Source organism: Marmota monax, unplaced genomic scaffold, assembly GCF_021218885.2.
Source record: "Marmota monax isolate L192 unplaced genomic scaffold, Marmota_monax_Labrador192_F-V1.1 WCK01_AAM20220418_F8-fsc00185, whole genome shotgun sequence".
Classification (NCBI taxonomy): domain Eukaryota; kingdom Metazoa; phylum Chordata; class Mammalia; order Rodentia; family Sciuridae; genus Marmota; species Marmota monax.
This window is the reverse complement of record NW_026693278.1, coordinates 3,596,452-3,623,750: the sequence shown is the minus strand read 5'-3', so window position 1 is coordinate 3,623,750 and position 27,299 is coordinate 3,596,452. Positions and strand designations below refer to the sequence as shown.

Below are 27,299 nucleotides of genomic sequence, written 5' to 3'. Positions count from 1 at the left end.
ATATTCCCCAAAGATAAACTTAAAATAACCCTTTTTACTCTAAACTTTTTAAATTTGGATTCATCAGGACTTAGTGCTGCGGAAAGGCATATGTGTCCAAAAAATGTACATAAGCCCAAGGTACTTTGGAAGGATATTCTAACAGGACAATGGAAAGGTCCTGACCCAGTAATTGTCTGGAGTCGGGGGTCTGTTTGTGTGTTTCCACAGGGAGAACAGCAGCCGATTTGGATTCCAGAGAGATTAACCAAGGTCCTGACCCAGTGATTGTCTGGAGTCGGGGGTCTGTTTGTGTGTTTCCACAGGGAGAACAGCAGCCGATTTGGATTCCAGAGAGATTAACCAAGGTCCTGACCCAGTGATTGTCTGGAGTCGGGGGTCTGTTTATGTGTTTCCACAGGGAGAACAGCAGCCGATTTGGATTCCAGAAAGATTAACCAAGGTCCTGACCCAGTGATTGTCTGGAGTCGGGGGTCTGTTTATGTGTTTCCACAGGGAGAACAGCAGCCGATTTGGATTCCAGAAAGATTAACTAAAGCGATTTCTACAGACCAAAAAGAAGATGATTTGGCTCAAATCCATAACAACTGATATCCAAAACTCCAGTTTGGCTATTCTTACATCTGCAACAGAACCAGGATGCTTTTTTCAATATCTATTTTATTATTGCCCTTTGCCATATCATGAAGTTCTATTTTGTTTTTTGAGCTCATACAGACCTAGGTTAATGTTTTGCTGATCAGTTCTATTTTTTGACTATAGAGTTTTTAAACATTGCAATGGAGATTTCACCTGTAAAAAGTTATAAGGCCTTCACTATAATGTTATGTGTTGTATGTATTATGTGTGCACACTTGTGTTTTGTGTTATATGTTTGAATGTATGTATGTCCATATATCATATAAGATGAGCGCTCATGATAAAATGGATCCAAATATTTTTTTTCACGTGATTTATATGGTTTAATTTAAATTGGGTAAACAACTGTTGAGGATTGTTTTAATATGTAAACAAAAAAGAAGGTTAACAGATCTGTTTGTTTACTTTCACCTTTCCTTTTCATTATATTTAATAATTCTCTTAAAGATAATGTAAATTGTTAAGAAAATTGTTTTCTTTTAGTGCCTTCTGTAATGTTACATAATTTTTTCTTTAGCCATTATTGCCAGAATTCCTATCTTCATCCCAGTGCCGGTGAAGACAATGTAAATTGTTTAGAAAATTGTTTTCTTTTAGTGCCTTCTGTAATGTTACGTAATTTTTTCTTTAGCCATTATTGCCAGAATTCCTATCTTCATCCCAGTGCCGGTGAAGACAATGTAAATTGTTTAGAAAATTGTTTTCTTTTAGTGCCTTCTGGAATGTTACATAATTTTTTCTTTAGCCATTATTGCCAGAATTCCTATCTTCATCCCAGTGCTGGTGAAGTCAAAGATAAAACCAATCTACAGCTTCTACAATAGCCATCACTGAACTGCTTGCAGAACTTGCCTGGACACATTGTGAGCTCACCTGTATGCATTGTGAACTATCTGTTGGTGCAGCGACTTGTGGTAGTATTGGGGTATTTTTGCTGATGATGTCACCGGTGGTACAATTTTTCAAAGGAGCCCTCAATTGGCTTAATGTCATGGCATTTTGCATCCTCCTCTACTAGTGATGGTCTAAAATTTGGGGGCCAACAGAGGTGAGGCAAAGAACCTCACCCCCCCACTGGTGCAAAGGCCTATCCACAAGTATAGCTGCATGCTGGACCGGTAGTCAGTGACGGCTATGATCCAATTGCAGAGGTACCAACCTAAGACAGGAGGCTGACGCCTAGAGGTCAGTTCATCCGATGACGGGTAAGGACCATATGTTGAATTGGACTGCCTAACAGACACGGTCCCTAAGCCACATGCTTGTTGTTTAAACAGAGAGGGGGAGATGTTGAGAGCCACAGCCGAAGGGGCCCCAGCAAACTTCCAGCTGCCAGCAAACTTCCAGCTGCCGGCTGATGATTGGCTCACAGCGGCCCCAGCAACATCTAGCTGATTGGCTCCTCGGCCCCAGCAACATCTAGCTGATTGGCTCCTCTGCGGTGATGCTCATTGGGCTGTTTCCCTGCCCTTTCAGACCACGGAGGTGCTCATTGGGGGACTTTTTTGGCTCCGCCCACGTGACCCAGCCAATCGGCCTCAAGAGCAGGAGGATTGTGGGAGGTGGAGAGAAGCTTGTGTGGGAGAGAGAGGCTTATGGAAAGCCGGTGGTGGCTGTTGAGGCTCTGAGGGTTTTTCCTGAGAGGCTGTTTTGTTTGGCGTGTGTGGTTCTAAAAATAAAGTTAGTTTCTTTTGACAAGTGGCTCCTGACTGTGCCCAGCCAGACTGCGGCACATTCCCTCCTGGCACCCCACTGGAGCCCACAAGCCAGGTGGATAGCTCACTAGAGGAGGCACCTGGGGTGCAACTGCTGCCACTGCTGTGGCTGTTGTTCCTGCTGATTCTGATTCCATTACTACAGGGGCTTGTAGAGATGTTGAGTATGGGAATCCCACTGGGATTGGCACTGAATGGGGCACAGACATTTTCACATGGGGTTGCATTGCCTGGAGCCAAGGACTTGGGTGTCCTGGCACATAAAGCAAAGGTGCTGGGGCTGGCATCTGGGCCTCCAAATGTGGTATGCCCTGTGTTCCAGGCGCTACCACCTCTGCCTGTTCCTCTCCTTCCAGGGACCATGCCACAGCACCATGCTGTTGGGCTCCCATAACAGGTACAACCTTTGGGGGCAATGGATCTGTGAAGGCTGACCTCTCAGCCTGAGGTAGTCTCTCACGTAGCACTTCACGCTCACCCATTGCCTGTTGCAAGACAACCTGAGTGAAGTGCAGCTGAGTAGTAGCATCATCACGGTCCTCATACAGCCACTGCAGCTCAGAGGCCAAAGCCCAGCAAGCCGCCTCACCCTCCTCCAGTTGGTCCTGCAGCAGACAGGCACGACGCCCCTGCTGCTCCCACTGCCTGGCCACCGCTCGCACGCCCAGGGCAAGGGCACTTCAGGTGCATTCCCTCTTGAGGTCTCGAGGCACCTGAGAGTCCACCACCACAGTGCAAAGCCGCTCCTCTACCTTGTTCCAGGACAAGAGCGAAAGGCCATGTAGAACTCTGGGCCACCACTGTTCAGGAGAGCTTCATTATTAATGAATCGGACCACCTCCTTGTGGAGAAAGCCACTGGCATGCTCGCCAAATTCCAATGCCATGGCTGCTGTGGGCTTTATTTCTTAATTTCATGAAAACAAGGTGGATGTCCTCCCCTTGTTTATTTATTCACTTTTCTATTAAAATATTTATTTATTTTAATTTGTTATATGTGATGGCAGAATGCAATTCATTTCATATTAGACGTAGAGAGCACCATTTTTCAAGTCTCTGGTTGTACAAAAAGTATTTTCACACCATTCATGTCTTCATATATGTACTTAGGGTAATGATGTCTAACTCATTCCACCATCATTTGTACCCCCATGCCCTCTCCATTCCCCTCCTTTCCCTTTGCCCTATCTAAAGTTCTTCCATTCCTCCCATGCCCTGCTATCATCATTATGAATCAGCATCCTCATATCAAAGAAAGCATTTGGCCTTTGATATTTTTGGATTGGCTTACTTCACTTAGAATTATATTCTCCTACTCCAACCATTTATTTGTAAATGCTATTATTTTATTCTCTTTTAGTTCTGAGTAATATTCCATTGTGTATATATATAAAAGTTTCTCTGTGTATTCATCTACTGAAGGGCATCTGGTTTGGTTCCACAATTTAGCTATTATAAATTGTGCTGCTAGAAGTCTAGATCGATATATTTCCTTTCCAGTTCCCTGAAGCAGCTTTTTACTTTCCATTACCTGGATCCAAGAACAAACACAAAGAGCCCAAAGATGAAAATGTCATATACTGATGCCATCATCTGGATGTTTCAACATGTTTGTGAGGTTTCTGTGAAATTTTGGGAACACTTGTCCCACCCCAAGTCAACGCTCCAAAGTGGTGGTACTACTTTTTAATTCTGACACCAACCCTGATAAGAACAAACTAGTGGAACTGATGAGAGATTACAGCAGTAAGTACCCTAAAGGTGAAATGAAGTTTTTGCCTGTATCTTTAGAATTTTCAATTATTCTGGCCCTCAAAGTGGGATCCTCCCATTTCATAACAAATCTTTGTATTCCTTTTGTGAAGTTGACCTGGTGATTACCATGGAACTCCTGCAACAGTGTTGAGCAAATAGAGTTTGGGGCCAAGAAACATTCCCTAGTCATCTTTAGATAGTGTGATTGAAAGATTATTTATGGTGGGAACGTTACCAGGGACAACAATTTTTCCTTTTACTGAAAAAATTGGCTTTTGGAGAAACTATATATTTGGCATTTCTTGTACTGTAAAGGTTAAATTTAAGTTTTGCTCTCCTGTTAAGTTTTGCTTTTCTGTAAGATTAAGCTGTTTTCCTGGAACCCGAAACTTATGTTAAAAACAGTTACTTATGTCAAAATGTACCCTGACCCAACACCCCCTGACAAAACGCATGATTATTCTGTAATGGTTATTTTGTAACAATCCCACCCTCGCACCCTAACTGCCATATGAACTTCCCTGTTTAAACACTGCATAAAAACTCTGCTTAAGCTGTGCTCAGGGCTCCAGCTTCTCTCAGGAGAGCTCTGAGCCCCAGCATGCTGGTCCAATAAACCCCTTTGCTTTTGCATGAGACAGTCTCTTGGTGGTACTTTCCTCCGACGTTTGCCCGACTCTAACAGTACATCTTGTCCAAGTGGGTGGAAATTTCCATTCATGGCTGGGGCTGAAGGATGTGGACATCTTCGACAATGTTCTTCAAACATGTTTGAAGATGTACAGAAGCAAGAAAGTTGGCATAGTGCATGTCCAACACCCTGTGTTCCATGACCCCAATCTGGATCCCCAACAATACAAACTGTGCATGGGGTCCAAAGAATCATCACATGGCCCCATGTAGTAGTTAGCAGAAATGTGACTGGAGAAAAGATGAAAATTGTTAGTATGATGAAAAAGCCAGCCTATTGTCTAGCTCTGCTGGACAAAACATTTTTAGTTATCTATTTTTCAAAAAAAACTGTAAGACCAGCTTTTAAAGTCCATGCAGGGATATATTTTCTAAAGGAGTTTCTTACATAGGACTCGTTTAATATTGAGCTTTGTGAACAAAATTGTGGTTAGTGTTTGCCTTTGAACACATCTTCCTTTGAACATGATGTAGCAGACCACCTTAATTCTGATTTGAAATGTCTTGGATAATTTTTTTTTTTTTTTTAATTTCCTTCCATGCCCCTTCTCTACAGTTCTATGGCCAAAAAAAAAAAAAAAAAAAACATAAAAAGGGCACATTCTCCTGAAGTATTATTGTAACAAAAAGAAACAAAAAATGTTAGAGTCTGTAAACAAGTCAAAATAACACCTGGCTTTTTGCCAGGGGAATGTTAGAGTTCGTAAACAAGTCTGGATGGTGCCTGGCAAAATGCCAGAGGGAGTGGTTTGAGAAGTAACAAAAGTGAGCCATTAAGTGTGGAGATTCCTTATTGATTGACTGATGTATCTAGTTTATGCTAATTAGATACGCTGTGTGGAATGTATCAATACTGCTCCTGTCCTGCAATAAATGGCTCCTACTCCTGCTGTATCAATCTACACAAGTTGTTCCTCACCCCCCACCCCCCGGTTATTTTGCTGCAGCCGGACTGCAGCACACTGTAACCTTCTGTTTTGTTCACATTGCACAGTTTCTAACTTTTGTCTTTTTTTTACAAGTTTTTTAAAAGCCATCTCAAGTTCTTTAGCTGGAAGTTGAGCAGGGAGTGCAGGCAGAAGGGTCACTGATTTGCAGTCTGATCTTATGGCAGTGTTGAGATGGTGAAACCTTTAAGATCTGGGGCTTGTGGAAGGTCTCCAGTCATAGATGGTGTGCTCTTCAAGGGGATTATGGAGTCCCCATTTCTCTCTCTTTACCTCTTTCCTGTACCTGCCATGAGGTGGGCAGATCCTCTCTACCATGTGCTGCCTACCATGATCGACTTCCATACTTCAGGGCCAAAGTGATGGAGTCAACTGATCATGGACCAAAATATCCACACCTGACAGGTAGAAGAGATCTTTAATCCATATAATTTGATCATTTCTGGTGTTTGTTAGAATTATAGAAAGCTAACACTGCAGGTCAGTGAAGTTCATGCTTCTAGGTACCCAGCCTGGTGAGCCCTGACCTCTGACCTTCAGGCAGGACTGCCGAATCTTCTGCACCACACATTGTATAAGCCCTAAGAACTGTGTATCCTACGTCCTCTCCAGCCCCATGAGTACTCTCTCAGGGGCCAGTCTCTGAACTTCTCAGTGTCCTTGCCCTATAGCTAGCTGCACCCACAGCCTGATCAACGTCACTAGCATCCTCCTTGTGACCAAATTCTAGATATTTCATTTGCTCACCACCATCTACTCATTTGTCCATTCATTCCTGGCCTGCAGACCCTACTCTGAACCAGACAAATGAAGGAAAGTGATCCTCACCTAGGGTTAAGTGCTTTAAAGGACAGGCAGTCAGAGAGCCACCACTGGAAGCCCAGCCAGCAGGGTGGGCACACAGTACCACACCCCTGTATCTCTACAACCACACTTGGCTGAGTTGGGAGGTCACAGAGCAGTGTGCAGGGCTCAGACCTTGCCCCAGATCTCTGGAGTGTGTGGGCTGGGCTGGGTCCTAATATACCGGGTTTATTGCTGCAGTTTCTTCTTTTGTCACTGTATTTTAAACATTTGCACATCAGAAACTATTCTTGTTCATCATGATTTACGGTGTGTGGAATCCCTTCTAGAAAATGCACCATAATTTGTTTATTCAAACCTGCCTTGGCCTCTTATACACCACAGAAAGAAAATCTTAAGGCAATAAACCCTTCATTGGATTTTATAGTGCATTCATATATTTCCTCTTTTCACTCAACAGTTATTATTAACATTTTTCAACACTGACCTGGAAGAATGAGGGAACAGATGAGAGCAAGAGGATTTCTGATTGGAAATTTATACTTAAGACAAATTTCAGATGATGCTCTGACTGCTGGTCTAGGACCAGGCTTCAAGAAACACTGATGTGAAATACTTAGAACAATTCCTGGCACATAATATACTCACTGTAAATGTTGACCACACCTTCATTCTTTATCAGTTGGTTATTTAATCTGTAACAGACACTGCCTGGTCACTGGGTGAGATAAAAATGAGCATAAACTTGTATTCCTCCTCAAGAGAAAGATCACAGTCTACTAGAAAGAGTTCCTCCTTAAAAGAAAACATGTAACAGTATTCCATGTCCTAAAAAAGTATAATAGGGGTCGAGGTTATGGCTCAGCAGTAGAGAGCTTGCCTCGCATGTGCAAGGCCCTGGGTTCGATCCTCAGCACCACATAAAAATAAATAAATAAAATAAAGTTTTTGTGTCCAACTACAACTTCAAAAAATAAATATTAAAAAAGTGTAATATACAAAGAGTATCTTAACTAGCTTGATGAATTTATTTTACTACCTGACAGAGTCAAATTGACTATTTTAGGAAGATCAAATGCTAAAACCTTAGATGACTTAAGACTTTTTTTTTTTTAATCAGGGGCACTTAACCACTGAGCCACATTCCCAGCCCTTTTTTGTATTCTATTTAGACAGGATCTCTCGAGTTTCTTAGTGCCTATCTTTTGCTGAGGCTGGCTTTGAATTCAAGATCCTCCTGCCTCAGCCTCCTGAGCTGCTAGGATTACAGGCGAGTACGGCTTAGATTCTTAAATAAATAATATTTACATTGTTTTTCAGTGGTTGATATAATTTTTCTCAGGTGATTTTTTTCCCTAGTAGAAAATAAAATTTTAAAAGTAATTTAAGTAAAGTCAAGTTAGAGTATTTAGAGATCTTATGTTATCTTATTGAAGATGACTATTTCCAGTTATGAAATTTGGGATGATGTTCACATTGCTTTCTTTGTACTTTATGTTATGCTTTAGTTCTTGAAAATAAGCGTGTATATGTACTTTTGGATTATTATCTAAGAGAGACTATCTTATGTAGAGCTACCTAAGCTAGCTCCTCACTCCCATTCTGAATCTTCTACCATTCCAATTCCTTTTCCCCACTCCATGCTTTCAGAAACTGAGTCTGATCATGTCATTCTTTTGCTTAAATACTTTCAGGGCTTTTAAAATAAAGGTATGATCATTATCTGCCTTCCCCACAAAGCGAGACTCTCATTCCCATGTTCAAGCAACATGAAGATTCTAGAACGTGCTGTTTCATCTTTGTACATGTTTTTTCTTTTGCCTGGAAAATTCTCTCCCCGACCCATACACTTTGCTTAGCTAACTCCAGTTTACCCTACACATCTCTGCTTCAGTATTTACTTCTCCAGAAGGCTCCCCTGACTCTCCCGCTTCCCCAGCCTAGATTGTCCCTCTGTTCAGTTCTTAAGGCACACCACGCTTCTTCGCAGTCCTAAGCAAAATTGTAATGATGTAGCTATCTGTGCTATTTTTAGTTTAATGTTGGTTTACCCTGCAAGTCTGCATGTTTTTGAGACCAGGGTTCATGTGTATTTTTTCATATATAAATTAAACGAAGTATAAAAATAACACAAAGAGTTTTTAGAGTTTTCACTGTATGACTGTAAAAATCAATTTTATGCAATAATCAACATAGCCACAAGGTGGCAATAAAGTCTTAGTCCTTTACAATAAAATTAATTCTAAAATTTTCTGATTTGAATTCTAGATTTTTTTTTAAATCATAGATTTAGTGATTTTCCATGTCTATGTATTAAATCATGAAGGATCACTTTAAAGTTGTATATATGTACAGAGGCAAGGGTTTTACAGACATCAGATTTTTAGATTTTTACTTTAGTAGGCTAGTTTCCATAGAGATACTTTTGTATATTCAATTTTTTAGCAATAACGAATTCCTTTGTATATCTTTTTGCCTCCAGACTTGAATATAACTTCCTGAGAGTAGGGATAAGTTTTCTTCTTTTTCTTCTCACCTCCCCTATCCCCAGTAGACTCCAGTGTATGTTGTAGGTACTACTTGAATGAATGAATGAATAATTAATATTCCTATTTCTGAAATCTGAATAATACATTTTTCTACCCAAATCTTTGTAACCTCTCTGAGATAATATTTTGATTAGCCCCAGTTAAAATTAACAATGATAGCTGGGTACAGGGACACATGCCTGTAATTCCAGTAGCTCAGGAGGCTGAGGCAGGAAGGATCACAAATTCAAAGTCAGCCCCAGCAACTCAGGCCCTAAACAACTTGGGACTCTGTCTCAAAACAAAAAATAAAAAATGGGCTTCAGACATGGCTCAGTGGCCAAAAACCCCTGGGTTCAATACCTAGTATCAAAACAAAAACAAAAACAGAAAACAAACAAACAAAAATAGCCAAACAAAAACAAAAACCAAAGCAAAATAAGAATGGATGTAAATACATACTAACAATTTTTCTTTTTTCACCAAGCCACACAGGAAAGTACTTGTAGTGAGTAAAAACTTAAAATAAACCTTTGTCTCTATTGTTTTGTGGCAAGTGAAACATTTAAATAGCTTAGCATTCTCCATTTTCCTCCCTTTCTTTATCTGTCTTTTGACATTTTGGAATTAAAAAATATGATCTATCAGAATCTTCAATAAAATATTAGAAATGATATATTTCTTTGATATATTATAAGTATGGGAAAACACAGCATAAATTATCTGCTTCATCTATTGGTTCTTGGGACTCTTGTATTTTTTTTCCTCAAATTACTTTTTGTGAAGTTACTCAAAGCTTCTTGTTTTCAAAGTTTTGTTGACTTTTTTTTTACGTTTCATATATACTCTGCTTATAAAGATTTTCCACTTTTTTTATTCAAAGGATCAGCTTTTGGTTTTGTTTTTCTATTTTTTTGATTACTAAATTTGATTTGTCTTCACTCTGATATTCATTAATTTCCTGACTTCTGCTAGGGTTGGGGTTAGTTTATTCCATTTTTTTTCCTAGTAGAGAAGGTATAAAGTAAGACAGCTGACTTTAGATAATGGTTCTTTTTCACTGTGGGCAGCCACAGCTATAAATTCCCCTCTGAGCTTGTTTCCACTGTATTCTTTTAGTTTTAGTTTCTTTGTGTTTCCCCTTTTGTTATTCTCAAATTTTTTGTTTTCTTGGTTCTCCTTTTGACATATTGGTTGTTTAAGAGTATTACTTCATTTCCACTGTATTTTGAATATTTTAATACCATGAAATAAAGCTCAGTAAAGAGAACAAATGTTTTCTTTAGTTCATCTTACATTGTATTTCTATTTTATAAATCATATATATGTTTTCACACTTTACAAAATGTTTTTGTTAGTGCATTATTGTTACACATTTTGACACACATGAATGAAATATGATTTGCTCCTCTTCAGTCCCTAGTACTTCCTCTTTACCTCCCCTCCTTCTCCCCCCTCCCCTCCCCCTTTCCCCTTTTCCTACTCTTCCAGTATTCCTTTTACTTATTCATTTATTTTTTTAATTGGTACTTGATAGACATACATAAAGGTAAAACTCACTGTGGTATATGGACACAGCATAATTTGGTCAATTTCATTTCTCAGTTCCTTTATCTTTTGCTTTGCCCAAAAAACAACTCAAAGATGATTTTAAAAAAAAAAAAAAACATAGAAATTAGACCAGAAACTTTGCAAGTACTACAAAAAAGTTTCAACACTCCAACATATTGTGCAGAATTTATTTTTAAAGTAGATATTTAGTGAGCCAAATGTTGTTAAAAGCCATAAACTAAATTATGTAAACAAAATAGTCAAAGAAATACCTTGTTTAGCATGGCAGTTTTAGTACTGCAGTCACTTAGATGAAAATAGGCTGTATTTCTATTTTGAGAAGACAAAAATGTCCTGGGTCACTGCTCATTATAAAATGGTCAGTAATTAAAATTTCATAAAATGAAAGCAACATTTTTCATAATGGTTGAAATATCCATAAGATTTGATTTGGCAGGATTATTTCCTTAAAAGCATTTTTTCTCTTTTAAATAACAATTTCCTAGAAACTTGTAGTAATTATTTTAAGACAATAATTTAATTTTGTTTTTAGAAAAAATGGACTTGTGTAAAGAAAAAAAAATCAAGATTTAAAATCTTGATTATTCACCAAATACATGTCAGTATATTAAACATTATAGAAGAGAAAAAGAAGATGTATTTCCATGTCTAAGAATTGCTTACTTGGGCTGGGGATGTGGCTCAAGCGGTAGCGCACTCGCCTGGCATGCGTGCGGCCCGGGTTCGATCCTCAGCACCACATACAAAGATGTTGTCTACCGATAACTAAAAAATAAACATTAAAAATTCTCTCTCTTTAAAAAAAAAAAAAAGAAAAGAAATGCTTACCTATTTGAAAAGTTGTATAAACATAAAATGTTGAAAGTTTTAAAAGGTGATTAAATGATAAATGTAAAGTGGCAATTAATTTAACATATTTCAAAGCAAAAAAATTATAAACTATATCTGTATTTGGAAATTTTTTGCATGTGGTCCAAATTGAAATCAAACATTTATTTCTTCACAGCATTCAAGGTTGTTTTGATGCTCTGGAAAAGATATATGAAAGAATATTTTAAATTTTAAATTATTATTATAATTATTAACACATAATTGTCCAAATTAAAGAGTTTCAGTTTGTCATTTCCATACTTACATGTGTCATGCTTTTTAAGCTGATATCTTATGATTATGCATACTAGTGGAATTCATTATGCTATATTTGTACATGTACATTGATCAGTCATGTTCCCCAGTACATTCCCTTCCCTCCTGCCTGTCTTCCTCATGATCTGATTGCTCTGCTCTAATCATCTTCCCTCTGTTGTTATTGTTAGTATTTTAAAGGAACATTATAATCATATATAAAAATGTGTTCCATTATGGTACAATCATTCATGCACATTCTGTCTCCCCGCCCCTTCTCCTTCCCTCCCTCCCTCCCTCTCTTGCTCTCACTTCGACATGTTCTAATAGTTGACCTTTGACTTTCTGAGATTGGCTTATTTCACCTAGCATTTCCTTAGCAGTCTCATTCATTTACCAACAAATGACATCATTCCGTTCTTCTTTATGACTGAGTAAAACTCCATTGTGTATATATATACACCACGTTTTATTTGTTCATTCATCTATTGAGAAGTAACTAGGCTGGTTCTGTAACCTGGCTACTGTGAAATCTGTTGCTATAAATACTTATATGTGTGTATCACTGTAGTTAGTTGACTTTTGTTCTTTGTGATAAGTACCAAGAAGTGGGATAGCTGTCACATGGTGGTTCCATTCCTGTACTCTTGAGGAATCTTCATACAGCTTTCCAAAGTGATTGTACTAATTTGCCGCTCTACCAACAATGTATAATTGTACATTTCCTCTGAATCCTTGCCAGCAATTATTTGTATTCCCGATGATTGCCATTCTAACTGGAATAAAATGAGTTCTCAGTGTAGTTTTGATTTGCATTTTTCTGATTGTGAAGGATGTTGAACATTTTTTCTACATATTTGTTGGCCATTTGGTTTCTTCTTTTGAGAAACATCTATTTAGATTTTTTGCCCTTTTACTGATTGGATTTTTTTCTAGTTTTTATTTTTAAGCTTGGTTTTCTTTTCTTTCTTTTATTGTGGTAAGTTTTTTGAGTTTTTATAAATTTTGGACATTAATCCCCTGTTGTCAGAGTAGCCGGCATATTTTCCTCACTGTTGGCTTCCTCTTCGTGCTCTCGTTTTCTTTGCCATACAGAAGCTTCTTAACTTGGTGCTGTCCCATGTATTGACTCTTGGTTTTGTTTCTGGAGCTTTATTCAGTCAGGGGTCTTGTTGAGAAAGTCATTGCCTACGTGAGTGTATTGGAGTGTTGGCCATATGTTTTCTTCTAGCATTTGCAAAGTTTCTGGTCTAATTTGTTGGCCTTTGGTCTACATTGAGGCAACTTTTGTGCAAGGTGAAAGATACGAGATGTGGTTTGATTCTTCTACATATGGATATCCAGTTTCTGCTTTTCCCAGCACCATTTGTTAAAAAGGCAGCCTTTTCTTCAACATGTTCTTTTGGCACATTTGTCAAGTATCAGATGACTATCTGTGGGGCTTTCCCTAGTGCTTGCTCTTCAAGTCTGCTTTGATACTGTGAGAGACGTGCTCACCTGTCCAGGCCCAGCGAATGGACTAAGAGATAACAAGAAAGATAACAAAAAGCAAGGCTTTACTTTAATGACAGTCTTGCAAGATCAGGCGTCTTGTCACCCAGTTTGGGTACAGCCAGTGTTCCGTAAAGCGCCAGATCCCTTCCAATTCCTCGTTTGCTGAGCTCTATAGGGTGCATCATCTTCCCCAGTGTCACCTAGGTTTATTGTCTTCTATTGGGTTATTTAAAGAAATATATTGGGCTGGGATTGTGACTCAGTGGTAGAGCACTCGCCCAGCACGGGCGGGACCTGGATTCGATTCTCAGCACCACATAAAAAATTGTGCTGTGTCCATCTACACCTAAAAAAATAAAAAATAAATTTAAAAAAAGAAATATGTCTTTAGTTGTCCCCACCTCCCTTTGTTCTCATGTGGCAGGAAAGTCCCCTTGTGGATCCAGTGCCATTAGGCACATACACAGTTCATCTCTATTGGTGAGGTCGGTCTCTTCCTTCTCACCTCTTATTTGTCAAGGGGCTATGAATTTTTACTATCCAGTGTTAACTGCTTATAACTTTAAAAATTTCTCCTCTCCTTTCCAGATGCCTTTCTTATATCCTAAATCATTTTACATTTAAAGCTAAATACTGTATTCTGAAAATGGGCCACTGGACTTTCTGTTTCACAGTTGCCCATGCCATGCTTGTTTTTCTATTGCTCAGTATTACTTTGGGTAGTCTGGTTCTTTTATTATTCTGTATGAATTTTAGGACCAATTCTCTAGTTCTGTGAAGAATGCCATTGGAATTTTGATGGGGATTGCATTGAATCTATGTATTACTTTTTGGTAATACGGCCCTTCTGACAAGATTAATTCTGCCTATCTAAGAACACAGCAGGTCTTTCTGTCTTCTTCAACTTCTTTATTGAGTGTTTTTGTAGTTTTCTTTGTAGAGGTCTTTCCCTTCCTTGATTATATTTATTCTCAAGTAATTTTTTGAGGTTATTGGAAATGGACTAATTTTCCTGATTTTTTTCCCAGTGGATTCTTTTTGGAATATAAGAAAGCTATTGATTTTTGTATGCTGACTTTGTATCCTGCTACATTGCTGAACTTCTTAGTTCTAGAAGTTTTTTGGTGGAGTATTTTGGGTCCTCGAAGTATAGACTTTGACATATGTAACTTTTATGGTGTTGAGGTACATTTATTTTTTATTTATTTATGTTTCAGTTGTAGGTGGGCATAATACCTTTATTTTTATGTGGTGCTGAGGATCAAACCCAGTGCCTCACACAAGCTAGGCAAGCACTCTACCTCTGAGCCACAACTCCAGGCCCTAGGTATGTTCCTTTTATCCCTACTTTTTTTTTAGTGTTTTTGCACGGATGGGTGCTAGATTTTGTCATAACATTTTCTGCATATATTGAGATGATCTTGTGATTTTTGTCCTTCATTTAATTTAAATGATTAATTACATTTATTGATTTGCATATGTTAAGCCAACCTTGCATCCCTGGGATGAAACCACCTTGGTGATGATTTATTCTCCTCGGGGTTTTCAAATGGAGATAGCTAATATTTTATTAAGGATTTTGCATCTGTGTTCATCAAGGATGATGTTGAATAAAAGTGGTGGAAGAGGGCATTACTGTCTTGTTCCAGTTCTTAGAGGCAATGCTTTCAAATTTTCTCCATTTATGATGTTGGCCTTGGGTTTAGCATATATAGTTTTTATACTGTTGAAGTATGTTCCTACTATTCCTGGTTTTTCTAGTGTATTGAGCAAGAAGGGGTGCTGTGTTTTGTCAAATGCTTTTTCTGCATCTATTAAGATGACCATATGATACTTGTTTTTAAGTTTGTTGATATGATGAATTAGGTTTATTGATTTCCATACAAACATCACTTTTTTTTTTGTACCAGGGATTGAACTCAGTGGCACTCAACCACAGAGCCACATCCCCAGCTCTATTTTGTATTTTATTTAGAGACAAGGTCTCACTGAGTTTCTTAGCACCTAATCATTGCTGAGGATGTCTTTGAACTCCTGATCCTCTGGTCTTGGCCTCCCTTGCCACTGGAATTATAGGCATGTACCACGTGCCCAGTTAAATATCAGTTCTTTAGGGATCCCTTTCCTGCCTTGCTCACTGCTGGCTCCCACAAGGCCCCAGACTGCTCGGCAGCGTTCGTCACATGAACCTGTCTTCGCACACCCATCCTCTCCACAAGGACAAGTATTATAGCCTTGTATCCCTGATGAAGTGCCTGACATGGAGATGGAGCTCCCAATGTTATATGACTGGTATCTTCACACATAGTCAAACTGTAAGTAAGTGAGCAGATGACCATATACATAACTGAATACTAAAGACACCACTTCAGAGATTCCATTAGCCAAAAATACTGGGGTGCTTGCTTCATCAGAGCCAGTCCTTTCCATAGGAAACAGACCTTGGTCAGATAAGGCCACCCCAGGCAGGCCTGACAGAGCCAGGAAGCAGGTTCCCAGGTCAACAGAACCAAACTCCCTGCAGAACATGAGGGATGGAGCAAAGATATGGTAGTGCTAAGGACAGGAGGACACCCCAGGGGAGGCATGAAAGAGGTACTCGATGGTTCATTGGCCCAGGGCCACTGAGTCGTTTATCCTCAAGCCCTGGCAGCTCCCTACCCAGTTTTCCCCACTAAGACCATCTGGGCAAGACATGAGGGGCCAGTGCCCTGAGAAAACTAAGGCAGACCCGAGGATGGAGGTAGATCTCTTTTTGTGTGAACTTTGTGAAATAAAGTGCATGAAGAATATCTGTGGAGGTTGATGAATTGTACTGAGTGTGGCTGACACCTCCCCAATCACGACCTGTAGCATCCCCAGCACCATGGAGTTACATATTCTCCCTGACCTACTTGCTCCACCCCTAAGGTGGCCTTTTGCCCTGGTTTTTGTCATTACCATGTCCTCACATCCCAAAGAGTAGTTTTCTGTCTCCTGTTTTTGAAGGTCTCAAGGATGGGAACATCTTCCTATTCGCATTTCATTCTTTGCACTCAGTATTTGTGAGTCGTCATCTGGTTGCGTGTAGCCTGTTTACTTTCTGCTGCTGCATTAAATCCTGTGCATGAGAGTCTCATAGGCTACGTACCCTTGCTCTGTTGATGGACAGTTGTGCTGTTTCTTGCTTATATACTCTCCATGTCTTAGTGTGAGGCTGTTCTTCTAGAAGGTGTGCAGAGTCGGGGGGAGTTTGAGGGGAATGGAAGGGAGGAGACATGGAAGCAGCTCTGGACATGAGGACAGAGCAGGTATGACAGGCCTGGCTACAGAAGTGAGGCATCATGAGGAAAGGGCACTGGAGAACTCCTTTGATGTTTGTTCCTATATGAGATAGGAGGGTTGCACTTCTCCCAAAGCAGGTCTGGGTGTTATGGGTACCCTGCCACCCTCTGGACTGGGCTTCCTGATCTTCTGGGGTATAAGCTAGTTCTGTGTGCATAGAGGAGCCAAGCAAGACAGTTTATTGCAAAATACTGCCCATGAGGGACAGAGGAAACACCACCAACTGACCAGCAACTATGTCTCCTTTCCCAGAATGGGCATATCTCAAGAGGCATATCTCAAGAGGTATCCTTTTGGGAGGTTCAGGGATTCACTGTCATACATCCAGGTGCTGGCCTGCTTGGAGATAAGGTAGCGGGAGCCCTGCAGTGAAAAGGCTTACTCAGCTGGCCACTGCCCACACCCCAGCTGTGCTGGGAGCCAGGCTTCTCAGTGGAATCCAACTCTTGGAGACTTCTGATAGCCCAGGGCAGAGCTCCCCACCTTTGCAAGAAAACCTGTCTCTGGCATCACCCCAAGTCTCATATTTCATGCTGGGGACTCTCCTGGCCAAAGACAGCCAGGAATCTCTCCTGTCAAAGTAAAGTAAGGCATAAACAAAGAGCACTCTCAAGAGAGTGGGTCATCTTCTAGGAGAGAACAACAGGAAACACTGCTGTCTCCAAATCTATAGGTGTTTTGTGGTCACCTTGAGAACTGGGCCACCTTCAGCACTCTTTGCCAATCAGGTGTTCAACTCCTTCATGTCGGGCCGTAGCGTTTTTGACCCTATTTGGTCCTCTCCAGAACTGTCATGGTAGCCATCCTATTGGGGGGAGGGCTGTGCTTCATTTACAAGCTAACCCTTTACAAGTCAATCCGTGTTAGGTGAGTATTGGGGTCAATGACTAGACAGAATTTACCTTTGTGCCCCTGCCATATTAAGAAAATTTCTCTTCTGAAATATATAGGCACACCTGTGGCCATAAATTCTAGCTTTATAATGACCCCAACTGACCGTGTCAAGAGTTAGTAATATCCCCATTAATCTTTCTTGATGTATTTCATTCTTTAAAAATATTTTTTAGTTGTCAGTGTACCTTTATTTTATTTTTATGTGGTATTGAGAATCGAACCCAGTGCTTCACACGTGCTAGGCAAGCGCTCTACCACTGAGCCACAACCCTAGCCCTTAATGTACTTCTTGGCTCCCTTTTTCTGTTTATTTGTATACCTATTGTTTTTCTGCATAATCTGGTTACCCATTTGCCTTAAAAGTAATTTAAAGAAAAACTTAAAAGCAATTTGAAGAAAACCCAGGACCTTGCCCTATTATTGGTTTTCATTTCACTGCTCACAATACAGATCCCACTACCTGGGTCAGAGCTCCTATCTACTGAGTGGCAAAGAGCCAGGCACATGTGGGCACTGCTACCTAACATCTCCCACCTGCTGAGAGACCTGACAGTGACCTTCTACAGTTTGGCAGGTACAGGCCAGAGGAGGGTCCCTTTGCCTGGAGTTGGCAGGCCGCATGGCAGATGAACAGCATTCCCCCTGCCTTCCACAGGGACCACACAGGAAAGCAGGTAGAGGCGGGGGGTCAGCCACAGAGCCAGCTTTGGCAGGATGCCCCTCCTCGCACTGGAGACCAGCCAGACTTCCTTAAACTTGATGAAGTTCCTTCATCAGCCCCTTGGGCAGATGGGACACAAGTCCTCACAGATAAGAAATCAAAGCAGAGCTCAGCAGTCAAGGTTGCCCCAAGATATGCAAGGATGGGGCTGGAATATAGATCCCACCACCTGGGTCAGAGCTCCTATCTACTGAGTGGCAAAGAGCCAGGCACATGTGGGCACTTGCCTGGGCAGGCACCAAGCTGCGGCTTCACCAGACTGAGGCACTGATGGAGTGGGTGTCTGCTGCAAACCTTTAATTCAACATGTTAGCTTTTAAAACAGGAAGGCATAAATTCTAATTACTAAAATATCCCCTTTACTAACAATATTACAGTACAAAATTCTGATTTTCTTTTTAGATTTAAAAAAATGTAATCATATCATTAAATATTCTTATAACATAGTATTAGAAATAATACAAAATAAAAACATGGCAATCAGATTTCTCACAAAACACATATTCCCCCAAATTAAAAAATATTACTCAGATGTATCATTAGTATGTCTTTCTGGGGTTTATGTCGGCACATCAATATATGTATACTATATAAGTCTTATCATGCAATGTTGAGTTTACTTCCAGGAGGTCCCTCCCTAGTTTTTATGATAAATGACTTTGCATATAATTTATACTGTGGCAGAGTCAGACAGACTGTCTCTGGGCCCTTCAAGAATGGGGACACTCTAGCATTTCAAGCAGGCACTGATGAAGGACAGATGAGGCTGAATACCTGAGGAATTTGCAGGAATCAGGTTTTTTAAGCTGCAGCGATCCAGAGGCGCTAACGCCAAACAATCTCTGGACCCCAGGTCTGGAAATTCTCTGAGATTTCTACTCAGTGGTGGTAACACAACACAATAGTTAACATAACAGTTACTTTTTGTTTGATTCCACAGAGTTTTTGCAAGCTTTTACTAAGAAAACAAACAGTAATTTTTGCACATCAACAAGCTTGATTACAGACCTAACTTTTATAAGAAAGAGAAACTTGGCCTTTATAACAAAGAGCAGCTCAGACCACCATGAGCCCTCTAGAAATCCTGCTGGGAATGTGGCTCAGTGGTCTAGTGCCCCTGAGTTCAATCTCTGGTATGCCCCCCCCCCCCAAAAAAGAAAAAGAATTTCTATAGCAAGGATTCTGTGTCAAACCTACTGGGATCTAACAAATAACGAAGAGGACAAGTAGCATGTCTTTGTACAGCACTTAGCAATTTACACAGCATTCTACATACATCATCTCACTGAATCCTCACAACAGCCTTATAAAGGACAGGCACAGCCACTGCACAAAATGCAAGACTGGGACGAAGGCATGGCTAGCTGACAGTTAATGAGAACTCTCAAACTAGAGATTTCATGATATGAAACCAGTAAAGAATTTGGTGCTCATATATCAGAATTTCAAATGAAAATTTAATGAAAAATGAATTTTTTGAATGATTATTTACATTCAGTATAATTCAAAAACATGTAAAAATAACTACAGCATACTTCTATTTAAGAGCACTACCTTAGTGGTTCTTCACTATCAATAAAACTCCAAAAGAGACATTATCTATAATTTTCCCACCAGGTTAGGGTAAACCCTATAAGCCAAAAAATAAGATTCTTCTATAAAATCTCTATTAAGCTAATGCATAGTTACTGGTGTAATACTTTAAATACAGCTAAAACAACTTTCTGAGGGGCTGTTGAATGTTTCATTTTAAACTGTGGCCTTAGTGAGACCTATCAAAAAGCTGAGTAGTAACAATTCAATACAAGGATCATGAGGACTAACCGTAGATTTCTCCCTATAAACTGCATTTGGCTACCTAAAGCCCCCCTAAATACCTAAGTGGTTAAAATTCCAGAAGGAGAGCCCTCCACTTCTAAATCTTTAGGTGAGGATTAGAAAATATGCTACAGAAACTCCCAAATTCTAAACATTTCCTAATTTATACATGCAACACACAAAGCCAGTACTTTAATTCCTAAGAAGGAAAACTAAACTCCAGGTACATCAACAAGTAGATTATAGATCTTAAAAATCAAGGGTTGGGTGACAGAGCTCAGTGGTAGAGCACTTGCTTAGCATGTGCAAAGCCCTGGGTTTGATCCCCGGTATCACAAATAAACAAACAAAAAAAGGACAAAGATTTTAAAAATCAAAATGTATGCTCACTGGCTTTACTGCCAGGGAAAGCAATAACATTAAGTTTCAGATGCCAACAATACTCAACTAAAATAGTCCTTGGTCAGACACTATCTTTTTAGAACATTTTCTGATTTTTCATAAAATGGTTTGATAAAACAAGAAAGAATGACAAAAATTAATATTATTGATGTTAAAATAAATGTAACTATATGGAACTATGTAACATCTCACAATTCAATGGCATTGTCATCTCTAAAACAAATGAACACACAGAAATCTACTTTGAGAAACACATGAACTTTGGGCATTTAAATCTGTAGTACTACTTGATAATTACAGGCTGATATGGTTACAAACTCTTTAGCTTTTTTCTCCCCTAAAGGCTTCATAATAGACACTGAGAAAAACAATTTAAATACTGATTCATGGTGTTATAGCTTTGGCTAATTTTAGTTTAAATCATGCATCACCGAAACAATATTATCAAAGCACTTTAACTACAGGCAAAACATGTTTTTAAAATAATAAACAAATCTTCTAACATCTATAATTCTAGACATAAGTTTTCAACTAGTTTCTTTAAAAAAAAAAAACTTTCAGCAGCTACAATCAGGTATGATCATATCAGATGCAATGATCATCACAACAATAATCCTCAATTAGAACTGCTTTCCATTAGTTCTGAAGATCTGCATTATTGTTCATTCTCTGAGTTAGCACTATTTTGCAAATACATGACATGATAACGAACATTATCACAATAATATACCACCTCCATACAATTAAGCCCTGAAATCAGATTTTAAAATAGATGGCACAGGCAGACGCATTCTCACGCATTAATTCAGAACAATTTTATAAACCACCTATTGAGACACTGGAGAGAGTGCCAAAACGGAAAGAGTCTCACCCTCGTATAGTTTATTTTGTTTACTGTCATCTTTTTTTAATTAATGTCATCATTTTATTTTGCTTTATTTTTTTAATAAACAAAGTTATAGATGGACACAATATATTTATTTTGTTTATTTTCATGTGGTGCTGAGGATCGAACTCAGTGCCTCGCATGAATGAGGCAAACGCTCTGCCACTGGGCCACAACCCCAGCCCACTGTCTGTCATCTTTAAGAGATTAAAAACAAGGCCAAAACAGGAAGAACTGCACTAAGGAATCAGGACTTTATTCTAACTGGGCCCAAAAGCCACTGCAGAATTTTAAGCATAGGACTGTCATGATCTGGCTTAAGTTGTTAGAAGGCCACTCAGGAGAATGGCCATTGTGTAGAGACGGGAAGAAACCCAAAGAGAAAGCTAATATAGGAACTTAAGCAAAAAATGGTTGGCTTAGAGTAATGACAGATTCAGTATCAGAATCTTAGTGTCGGGCTGGGGATGTGGCTCAAGCGGTAGCACGCCATGCCTGGCATGCATGTGGCCCAGGTTCGATTCTCAGCACCAACCACATACAAACAAAGATGCTGTGTCCGCTGAAAACTACAAAATAAATATTAAAAAATTCTCTCTCTTTAAAAAAAAAAAAAAGAATCTTAGTGTCAAACAGTCTTGACTTTGGGCCCTTTTACAAACATTTGTTTCCTTAGGGAAATTATTTATACTCTTGGAGCCTTAGCTTCCTTATTTTGCAATGCTTGTGAAACCTTAGCATATACAAAACAAAGAATAAAATTATTATGATAATACTTTGCTAATGAACTCGCTTGAAGGGTTTGGACAAATTGACTTCTTCCCCCCTTGCACAAACATTAACCTCAATATAAGTAATTTTTAGCAGGGTCCAAGTGCAATCATACAAGTACTGCATTGACATCCTCAAGAGACAAGCTCCTGTTTCTTCCAGAACTCACACTAAAACAAGTGCTCATAAGAGTACACCTAGAAAGGTGTTTTTCTCAAATTAATAAAATAAGTCTAGTTTGCACGTTCAGTTTGTGTTTTCACTTGCATTCTTTTACTTCCTCAGTGTATGAGCAAAAAGGATATATGCAAAATCTTGTCATTACATCATGATAAAGCTCCTGGTGTTACTACCAGTTACTTTAAGTTCTCCTTTTAATTCTCAATAGCTTTTATCTATAATATGGGATAGCATTCCTCATTCTTACAGCATTGGAACATCAGGAAATCCAATACCAAAAGTTCTTCTTTATAAGTACACGAATTATAAACTTTCATCCTTTAGTAACCTCCCTCTGTATTTAATATTCTTTCAACAAAGGATAAGCCACCTTGAAAATTTACTACCATATTCACTCAAAATTTACTTCAAATTTAAAATTTACTCAAAATTTAACAAGGGCTATGTGCAAGACAATGTGCTAGGACCATGGGAGGACAAAGGTTAGTGTTTAATGAGGAGATTCAGTATTTACACAAGAACAGAAGGGAGTCATGCAGACAGAAATACAAGTATTAAAACTATCTGAGCACAGTGGCACACGCCTGTAGTCCCAGTGACTCGGGAGGCTGAGGCAGGAAGACTGCAATTTCGAGACCAGCCTTAGCAACTTAGCAAAATCCTGTCTCAAAATAAAAAATAGGAAGGGCTAGGGATGTGGCTCAGTGGTTAAGTGCCCATATTCAAGCCCTGATAACCTCCCCCCCCCAAAAAAAATCAACAGAATAAAATAATGAACATCTGATGTACTCATCACTTAACTTCACTAATTACCAACTCCTGGCCAATCTTTTTTATAGCTTATATGTCCTATTATGTGAAAATCCTAAAGAAGTCTATTTTCATACATGTCTACATTCCTCACTAACTCCATTTTCAAGACAAATCTATAGTGCCACAGCAGTCTCCACAGGTTGATTTTTCCTGAAGGCCACATACAAGTAAGTAAAATGCAAGTCTTTTTTTTTTTTTTTTAATCAATTCTTGATTTTTTTGCACAAGCCAAGGGAAGAGTAACATAGATGCTACAAAACTACAGATAATCTAAAAAATGAGTTTACATATATACTTTCTGAAATACATTTCTATATTTATATTTCAATTTAAACAGGTAAAATACAGAATTCATGTTAAACAAAAGAATGAATCACAGGTGAAATGCTCTGGCCATTTCTTTGATCTTCTGAGACTGTTTTCTCTTATATAAAATAGGAAAATATGCTCTTAGGGACTTGGGAGAATTAAATTTAATTCTGAGTGCTAACTCAGAGAATGAACAATATATTGAATGCCACGTTTGTACAGCTCTTTATATTGTTGTCTGGTTAACTCAGAAAGAACTAGGAAGCTGTCCAGTTTTCCAAACCCCTCCCCTGTATATCACCTTCTCTCAATATGATGTAAAAAAAAAACGTTCTCCATCTCAAAACATGCTAGATGCCAGGGGTTAGCTAAACATCCTGATTTTTGAGGCGCTCCACTGCCTGTAACCTAAATAAAGGGAATTGAGATCTGAAGAGTTTTCAAATAAAATTATCAAACTTCACAAAGTAACTCCCCTTTAACTAATAGACCCAATCCACATTACATGGAGGTGGTGTGTTGCTAATCTACAGTAAAAACACTTTCCCCATTTCTCAACCACCCATGACTTCCATACAATACAGCAAGAACAAGGCAGCCATGAGAACTCTGGCTTGGGCCAGAGTAGGAGAAGCTCTAGATGAGTTACCATGAGGCATGACAGAATCACCTCCAGCTTCAGTTCTTACTCCATCCACAAGAATGCTTGAACTGAAACCTTGCGTTTCACACCACCTGCTCCTGACATGCAGCTCAATGCTGCTCAAAACTATTAAATAAGTTTGTCTTTTTAAAATACTATACAGTCACAACTCTAAAATTTTAATTCTTGAAGAGTTCCTTCTTTTCAATCTATTATTTTCTTGAAATTGTGTATACATTTTTAAGTTCCCTTTTGAATTATTATCTTCAATCACTAATAACCCTCTTTCCCCTATGTGAGGATACAATAAGTTCTTGATTTATCATAACCCCAAACACTACAAATCATCCATTTGGTTAAAGCTTTCTACCCAAAACCATTCTTTATATTCAGACATTACCGTTTTTTTCATGTTTCCCTATGATAATTACAATTTAGTTATAATTATGGCACTTTGCAATTAAAAAGAGCACTTCATAAAGGTATTCATTTAATCCTTTCAACTTGTGAAAAAAGGCAATTCCCCTCTTTTATAGATGAGGAAAAGGGAATGAAGAACCCACTAGCTTGCCCAGTTACAAAACAAGTTAGAGGGTGAACCTGACCTCCAAATCAGGTCTTGCAACTCCAAATGTCGTACACTTCCCATTCTTCTATGCTCTTTTCTAAGAAAGGAAGTCTGCCATTCTGTCCCAAACTGCATGTGCTTCAAAGAATAAAACATCTTCGAACAGTCTCTAGACTGCAACCAGAATTCCCATCCCCACACCTCCAATCATCTATTCCTTACCTCCTCACCCTCAAGCCATTACTTCCTTCCCACCACACAATTTCCATACTTCACTCCCTTCCTTCCTTCCACTCCTTCTGCAGATTATTCCACCTTGGCACGCAAAAAGGAGGGCCTCTCTTCCCGCTTGCCCCCAACCCTGGCACTCCCTTATCAGGAAATGCATGCCCCTAAACTGCAAGGACGCATCGTAAGAGTAAGACACGAATGAGCTACTTGATAAAAGTCCCACACAAATGGGCATAACTTGCAGGTCCTCCATCTCGGTATATGGCCTGGGGCACAAGCACACCTAAAATCCCTAAGAACACAGGAGCAACCCTTACAAAGACGCTGCCCACACCCTACCGCCACCAGAAGGTGGTCATCCAAACAGGCCCCCCTTCCAACTCCTCTCTATCAGGTGCCCACTCCTGGGCCTCTGGCCACCTTACCAACTCCCCCTTAGCTCTGGATGCCAGAGCTGAACAGCAGCCCCACAGACAAGACGGCTGCTTCTCTCTCACAACTTGGAAGTTCTGCCTCTTATCACCTGTTCTCACGGAGCTCCCTCTCGGCCCGGGGCCCACCTTTGCCCCGGCCCGCCTCTCTCCGCCTCTCGATTCCCGCGGCCCAGTGGCCACCCCAGGTCAGTTCCGGGGTGCCGGACGGATTCAACTTCCTATCCGCAGAGATTCCCACTCCCGGGGTCACACTCCCCTTCTCCATCACCTGCTCCGCCCATGGCCAAATGACATCCGCCGTGGCCGCCTCCATCCCCCTCCACCGACGCCGGGTCTCCCCGGCCGCTCGCCGCGGTCCCCGCGCGCGAGCCGCCCCTCCGCCGGGGGCCAAGGGGGCGTGCACCCCCAGCCCGCGGCCCAGCGCGCACCTGTTCCGCCTGCTCTCCCCCCCGCGCGGCGGCGCGCGACCCCCACCCACGCCGCGCCCCGGCCTCCCGGAGCCCCGCACTCACCACGAGTAGGTCTGCTCCGCCATGGCGCTGACGCTCGTGGGCTCCGCCGCAGGCAGTGGCCGACCCCGCGGCGGCGGGCTCGCTCGCTCGCTCGCGCAGGGAGCGGAAGGCGCAGCCGGGGCCCGGAGCTTGCTAGCTCGCTCGCGGGCGGGCTCGCACGGCGGGCCGGGAAGGCGGCTGGCGGGGAGAGGCCGGGCTCCGAGGCGGGGCGGGCTCCGCTCTCGGCCTCCCTCACCCGCGGCGGCGGCGGCGGCTCCGCTGCGGCTCTAAACCCAACATGGCGGCGGCGGCGGCGCGGAGAACAAGGGGGCCCCGGGGCGGGCGAGCGGCAGCACGGGCCCGCGCTCAGCGAGCTGCGGGCTGCGGGAGCGCCGCGCTCGGGCGGCGGCGGCGGCGGCGGCCGGGGGACATGGCCGGCGGGCCGAGGCGGCGGCGGCGGCGGCGGCTGAGGGGGGCGCTAGGCGATGAGGCGAGGCCGTTCGGATCACACCCGCCGATGGGAGGAGGGAGGAGGCGGGGGCGAGCCTGGGCCCCGCGCGGGTCACGTGCCCAAAACACGCTCACGTGACGCTCGCCCCGCCCCTCGCGCCCGGCCCATGCGCGGAGACGTCGGCTGTTGGTTCCAGGCGACTAGGGCACCTACAGCCTCTGGCGGACGGACGCCTGCCGCCGCCGCGTGCGGCCGCCGCGCCCCCTCCAAGCGCAGCTGTCGCCCAGAGCCCCCCTTTTCCCGCCCCTTCCCGAGGTACTACAGCACCAGCCAATCGGGAACCGCGGTGCGCGTCCGTTGACTGCCACTCAGCTGTCAACCTTCAATCGACAGCCTGCTGCCCGCGGGTCCCCAACTGTCAGGTAGCCTGTCGGGCGCAGGCTGAGCGCTGCCTTCGCCCCTTCCTAGTTCATTGTTTCCGTCATTCATTTAGCAAATGTACATGCAGCCAAACTTTATTGCGCCCAGGCTCGGTGCCAAGTAAAATACCCTAGGCTTGTCTTCATGTACCCAGTCAACAAATATTTATTGGGTGTCAACTATGTGTCAACTCGTTCTGCTTGGTCTCACCCTCCAGGTGATTATATTTGAGAGGAAGGGACACCATCCAAGCCGATGCATAAATGAGGACAATTTCACATGAGTTTTAAGGTGATACTACATTTTAGGTAATGGGTCAAAGAGTGACTACTTAGTAGATGAGGTGGTCAAGGAGGGCCTCGCTGAGGAGGGTACATTTGAGATGACATTTGAAGGATGAGAACATCTAAAGATCCCAAGGAAGGAAGAGAGTTCTTGGCAGAAGGAATAGCAAGAGCAAAAGCTCAGGAAACTGCCCACCTGGAGGGCAGGAAGCAGGCAAAGAAGTAAACATAACAGAGCTAGACCCCAAACCAACAGTGAATCCTAGGATTAGGGGAAGAGAGAACGGAGCCATGAGTTGAGGCTCCTGCACTGGGAAAAGTTTTCTCAGAAGTGAGTGGGGCAGGCCAGCTATGATGGCACATGCCTGTAAACCCAGCAACTGGGGGAGGC

General features: G+C 41.3%; 1 protein-coding gene across 1 annotated transcript in view; it reads right to left on the bottom strand.

Annotated features, from left to right (window-relative positions):
- The window catches only part of LOC124100848 (uncharacterized), a 49,760-nt gene extending 23,388 nt beyond the window's left edge, over nucleotides 1-26,372 (bottom strand). Inside the window, exons 1-2 of the mRNA XM_058583179.1 lie at nucleotides 26,364-26,372; nucleotides 25,775-26,231 (exon numbers count right to left, since the gene is read on the bottom strand). Of these exons, the coding sequence (XP_058439162.1) occupies nucleotides 25,775-26,231; nucleotides 26,364-26,372 (466 nt within the window). The remainder of the gene's footprint in view (nucleotides 1-25,774; nucleotides 26,232-26,363) is intronic.
- Nucleotides 26,373-27,299: the final 927 nt, after the last annotated feature.